The sequence below is a fragment of the Mustela erminea genome, chromosome 5, assembly GCF_009829155.1.
Source record: "Mustela erminea isolate mMusErm1 chromosome 5, mMusErm1.Pri, whole genome shotgun sequence".
Classification (NCBI taxonomy): Eukaryota; Metazoa; Chordata; class Mammalia; order Carnivora; family Mustelidae; genus Mustela; species Mustela erminea.
In genome coordinates this window covers 46,367,902-46,373,901 of record NC_045618.1, presented here as the reverse complement: position 1 = coordinate 46,373,901, position 6,000 = coordinate 46,367,902, and the positions used below count along the sequence as shown (strand labels likewise).

At 44.5% G+C, this 6,000-nt stretch overlaps 1 protein-coding gene across 3 annotated transcripts in view; it reads left to right on the top strand.

The window, feature by feature from the left end:
* Nucleotides 1–1,155: 1,155 nt before the first annotated feature.
* Nucleotides 1,156–6,000, top strand: part of CLPX (caseinolytic mitochondrial matrix peptidase chaperone subunit X) — a 43,780-nt gene continuing 38,935 nt past the window's right edge. For 2 of the 3 annotated variants that reach the window (XM_032342879.1, XM_032342878.1), the window contains exon 1: nucleotides 1,156–1,449. In XM_032342879.1, the coding sequence (XP_032198770.1) occupies nucleotides 1,371–1,449 (79 nt within the window). In that variant the 5' untranslated portion in view covers nucleotides 1,156–1,370. Of the gene's footprint in view, nucleotides 1,450–1,500; nucleotides 1,735–6,000 lie in introns of those variants that run through there. The other variant, XM_032342881.1, reaches the window with a different exon arrangement.

Sequence of the window (6,000 nt, the reverse complement as noted above, 5' to 3'; positions counted from 1 at the left end):
TATTAATAGAGGCAGCTAAAGAATACCTAGGCTCCCTCCTGTTCTCTGCCACTTTCAGCTGAAGAAGTAGTGGGAGTCAGCTCCTTCAGAGAGAAAAACACGGAACACCTGTGTCCTAGGCCAAGGCCAATGCTCCTTCTCATGGCCAGACTCAGGGAACTAGATGCCACATTTCTTTGATCCATGACTGATGAGGGCAAAATCACTTGTGTGACTAGGCGAGACTCTAGATTTTCCCTCCTCTCCTTGCCCCCCACCTAAGCTCAGAACTAAAGGCATCCCAGCTCACCTGGCAATTTCTTTGGGCTTTGGAGTTGATCAAAATCTTGCAAAGTAAATACTGTCTGATGCCAAGATAGGAAAAGAATCTGATTCATTTATCACCATCCTCCTTTTGTACAGCTGGTCGACCAGCTTTTAGCTGTCTGGAGAGGAACCAGCCCGGCAGACAGACGTCCAAAGGGTAAGAGAACTAGTTAACAGGGTGTGGCCAGGTTAAACCCTTAAAGGAACCCACAGAGAATCATAAAGCACGCAGGGACTAGCTAGAGCTGGAAGAGTTATCACCACTTGGTTTGAAAGAACAAGAGAACTGTCACCCATTAGCTGTACTTCAAGGGAATAGGTAAAAATACCGCTTCCACGTAACAAGTGTGGAAACTAAAAAGAAGAAGAAGATAAGGTACGTAAGATGTGGAAACCCCAGGGGAAGGAATTTATTGAATCTGAAGCATCTAGCAGCAGCCTAAGGATATTGAAGAGTACTGGGGCTGAGTAAGCCATCGGTCTCACTTTGACCTTCCCCCGCTACCAACCGAAAAAGGCGGGGACTGACCGCGACCAGTTGGGACTACAACTCCCAGCATGCATCTCTGAGCGTCCTTAGCATATTTTTCGATGTTGGGATAAGTGGGCTTTCTGGGAGAATTGCATGTCGGGAATTGTAGTTGTCCCAATTGGGGCTGGCCGCCGGCCGTAACGTGCTCATTGGCGCCCAGGTCACCGCCCCCTTCCCCTCGCCGCTCGTCGGTGTATCACGCATGTACACGCAGCGCGTGCCCACGCCCCCTCCCTAGGCCTAGGACGCAGGCGCGCGCACGCTCCCCGGGCCCGGTAGGCGGAGGGGGGGTGGGGGGGAAAGGAGGAGGGGAAGGGAGGGAGGGAGGGGGGTTAAGTGTCTACTCTACTGAGTAGACGGCAGTCGGGTACGAAGAGCGCGAAGGCCTGGCTGCCAGACGGGTGAACTCTGCACTGAGCCTAGGGTCGGCGGGAGGGTCCGGAGCCAAGTTAGCGCGCCCTGCGTATAGGAGTCGGGCCGCTGAGACCCGGAGGCCAACAGGGGGCAAAGCCCCGGCCTAGGCCCAGCGGAGATGTCCGGCTGCGGCGCTTGTACTTGCGGCACGGCCGCCGCGCGGCTCATCAGCTCTTCGCTGGCCTCCGCGCAGAGAGGTAACGAAGTAGTTCCTCACCTGAGCCAGTAGTGGCCCGCGAGTATACCAACCGCGGGGGGGATCCCGGGGAGGGCAAGAGGCTGGCCCCACCCTGAGGGTGTGAGGGGACGCGCGGCTTTTCGCCTGCCCCCCCCGCCTTCCTCGTGGGATGGGGCTTTGCCAGCCTCTGGGGCAGCTGGTTCTTAGATTCGAAGTAAATCCCTTGTGCTCCCCCGCCCGCGCGCATTCAGGCCTCTTGACTTTGGGGCCGGAATGTGGCCACTTAGCAGAAACCCTGAAAGAGGTACGAAATGCTCCTTTCCTTAAAAAGTGTCCCCACACCCTACTCGGAGGTCCGCCGGCTACTGCCTCCCAGCCCGGCGGTGGCTTCTCCTGCGGAGTCGGGCCGGGTTCCCTTCCGGCCTGTCGGGTGCTCCGGGAAGGACTCGGGTGAGGGGCTGCCACTGTTGGGGCGCCCCGCCGAGCCGGCCGTCCCGGGCGCAGGCCGCGCGAGAGCCACCGTGTCACTGTCATTGTGCGGCCGCTTACGCCGGGGCATAAGCAGGGCTCACAACCAACCCTCTCGGCGCCGGGGAAACCTCGCGGCCCGCAGGGAAGCGGCCGGGGTGACTGGGGAAATTATCGCAGAAACTGTTTTTGAAGTACTTAAATGTCTCAGCAGTCTTTGGCCCGTTTTCCCAACTTGACGGTCCGATATAGTTTATTAACTGTGGCGCTTGTTTACCTTTACTTTCTGTTGATCAGGAGCTGTTAAACAGTGTCATCCCAGCCAAGAGATTCCGGAAAAGAAACCATTTTCTTCTTCCCCAGATCTATGAATATCAGACTAGAGGCTAGATGTAATCACTTTTAGACCAATTAGTTTTATTTTGGCTTGTCAATTTAGAATGTTTGGATAAATAAAAATCCCATTTTCCTGTATTTTAGGTTAATATAAATGCCCTTAGCATTTACTAAAGGTGTATTTTGGGACAGTTTAGTTCACAAAGCGGGATTAAATAAAGTAATGTGGGCAGAAGCATTTGTAAAGTAATACAGAAAAGTAGTTAGTTTCAAGACATTGTTAAACCTCAACAAGCAGATGTCTTTATTCCAGGAATTTGGGTTGAAACCGTTTGAAAGTGACATTTAAATTCATTTATTTGACATCTTTTTTGGGGACTTTGCTATGTACTGGGCCCTGTTTTGGTGCTAGAGATAGAGTGGTGAACATGTCCTCATTTGCAAGTTTAAAATCTACAGAAGTAGGCAAAGAATAATATTTCTAGAAGTGGGTGAAGTGTGTTTGTGTTCCGTTTGGGCAGGGAAGACTTCTTTGACAGAGTTCTTTATCTGTTGGAGTGAGTTGTGCCATAAAATTGAATCATAGGGGGTGTGTGGTAATTCTTTCATTTTCAGAACAGCCACTGATTTAAAATTTTAATGTATAATTAGGTGAAGCAACAATTTAATGGCTTTAGATACGATCATTTATTATTATAAGTTTGTCAGAAGTTTTCAGAGATATTGAACCATTGTGTCTGCTGTAAATTAAGCTTAAAATATGGGACATTACTTCATATCATTGTGGAATTTAATATTTTTATATAACAGTGAAACAGCAAATGGTTTTCACATTGATTTAAGACTTTCTCAGAGCTTCATTAACATAAAATGTTTATTGTCCATAGTAGAAACTCTTAAAGTGTAAACTAGTCTGCAATATAGAAATAATTTTCTTTAAGGTTAAAAAACTCCAGGAAGGTTATTTTTATTTAGGATTCTTGGAAAGAGGAAGAGAGGCAAAAGAAAAAGAAAAATCAGAATTGAACTTTAGCTAGTTGTTATTATAGAGTTAAGAATTTTAGCAATATAATATAGGTAAACAAAAAATTTAATCAAAATAGTCTTATACCATGAAATTATACAATGGAGTAAAAATAAGATTTCAGACCTCTCTTGAAGTGTAGTGCTATTCTCTTTTTCTGTTTGTTAGACTTAAAAAGAAATTTTTTAAAAGTTTTTAAAAAATTTATTTGACAGAGAGAGTGAGAAAGAACATGAAAGGGGAGAGGGTCAGAGGGCGAAGCAGGCTCCTGGCGGAGGCGGAGCAGGGAGCCAGTTGTGGGTCTTGATCCCAGGGTTCTGGGATCATGACCTGAGCTGAAGGCGGTTGCTAAACCAGCTGAGCCACCCAGGTACCTTAGACTTTAAAATTTTTAAATGCTAGTTTGAAAAATTATTTGGTAGATTGTCATGCTTGGTACAGGATGTTTTCTTTTCCTGGTTGGCTATGTGTATCTTCAATTTAATGTGTTTTCCTACTGTTCTCATTGAATATGAAACCTATAGTACAGTAGAAACTTTAAATATTTTCTTTTTTTTTTTTTTTTAATTTTATTTATTTATTTGTCAGAGAGAGAGCGAGAGCGAGCACAGGCAGACAGAGTGGAAGGCAGAGTCAGAGGGAGAAGCAGGCTCCCTGCGGAGCAAGGAGCCCGATGTGGGACTCGATCCCAGGATGCTGGGATCATGACCTGAGCCGAAGGCAGCTGCTCAACCAACTGAGCCACCCAGGCGTCCCTAAATATTTTCTCTACCCAAATTTCTGATACTTTTCAATCTGCATGTATTTTTGTACATATGTATAAGTATGTATATATTTTAATGCGCTTTTCATATATGTAAATTTGCATTCTAAATATGTACATTTAGGAATGCTTGATTCCATTTACAAAATTCTGAATGATAATACTTAGTCTGAATTTGGTTGTGAGAAGTGTGGAATCACATGTAACACCCTTGATTTTTGGTTCTGTTCTGTCCATGTCCAGTGAAAGGGTGTCACCTCATGAGGGTGTAAGTGAAGATGTGAAGATGCTCAAACATGTTGATGTCCATAATTTTCATGATAGTTGTGTAATGTGCTTACCTTAACAGCTTTTAGCCAGAATTTAAGTCTCTCTCTTGTTAAATACAGTACAAATTAAATAAGGCAAAGTGAATAAATGATAGCGCATCTTTATTTCTGCAATTGCAAACTTTTTTTAAAGACTTTACTTGTTTATTAGAGAGGGAGAGCCAGCACAAGCAGGGGGGAAGGGCAGAGGGAAAGGGAGAAGCAGACTCCCCACTGAGCAGGGAGCATGATGGAGCAGAGCTCCATCCCAGGACCCTGAGATCAAGACCAGAACTGAAGGCAGCCACTTAACTGAATGAGCCACCCATGCACCCCTGCGAACTATTTCTTAAACATTTCTCTTTTCTTGGCATATTCCTTTTCAGACCAACAGACTAGCCTTAGTGAAAACTCATCAAACATTTTTGAACTTGAGGAAAGCTGTTATAGGAGTGATGTTATTTTTCTTCATTCAGAAGTACTCAGGGGTGCCTGGGTCACTCAGTCGGTTGAGCATCTCACCCTTGGTTTTGGTTCAGGTCATGATCTCAGCATGGTGAAATCAAGGCCCGAGTTGGAATTTGCTTGAGATTCTCTCCCTCTGCCCAGTCCCCTCCCCTGCCCTCAGTACCGGTACATTCTGTCTTGCAGATAAATCTTTAAAAATACATAAATCATTTAAAAAGTATTCAGAATTCAGGAAATAATAACTTGGTCATAAAGTGAAAATTTGAGGGGCGTCTGGGTGGCTCAGTGAGTTAAAGCGTCTGCCTTCGGCTCAGGTCATGGTCTCAGGGTCCTGGGATCCAGCCCAGAGTCCAGCTCTCTGTGCAGTGGGGAGCCTGCTTCCTCCTCTCTTTCTCTGCCTGCCTCTCTGACTACTTGTGATCTGTCAAATAAATAAATAAATCTTTAAAAAAAATTAAAATCAAATGAAAATTTGAAATTAATAAAAGCAATAAGCGTGTAAGTTGCTGGCATTATTTGTTTTTGTTGAAATTTTTTTCAATTTTTGTTAGAAGTTAGAGGCCAGGTGGTTAAGCAAACATTTAACTTAATTTGCCATTTCATCAATTATTATACACTTAAATACTGTCACTTAAAAAAGATGGTAATTTAAAATTTTTCATTAGCTCTATTTCTAAAATTTAAAGGTCAGTTCATCTTTTAAGTTGAATCTTTTTTTATATTTTTATTTTTTAATTTTTATTTTAAAGATTTTTATTTATTTAAGAGAGAGAGAGAAAGAGAGCATGAGTGGGTAGGGGAAATAGGCAGAGGCAGAGGGAGAAGCCAGTTCACCCCTGAGCAGGAACCTGACTGGATCTCTATCCCAGTATCGGGGGATCATTACCTGAGCCAAAGGCAGATAGATGCTTAACCAACTGAGCTACTCCGGCGCCCCTGTTTTTTAGAGAATGCTTAGTTTAAGGTTGAATATAGGAATTCAGATACTTAAAAGTTGAATAAATTACTCTCCTAGTTCTTAATAGCCCTAAAATCAAAGTACCTTATTCTAGTATTTCTTTTTAAAAACGGCTACTCGGGGTGCCTGGGTGACTCAGTGGGTTAAAGCTTCTGCCTTCAGCTCAGGTCATGATCCCCAGGGTCCTGGGATCAAGCCTTACATCTCAGCAGGGAGCCTGCTTCCCTCTTTCTTTCTCTTTCTCT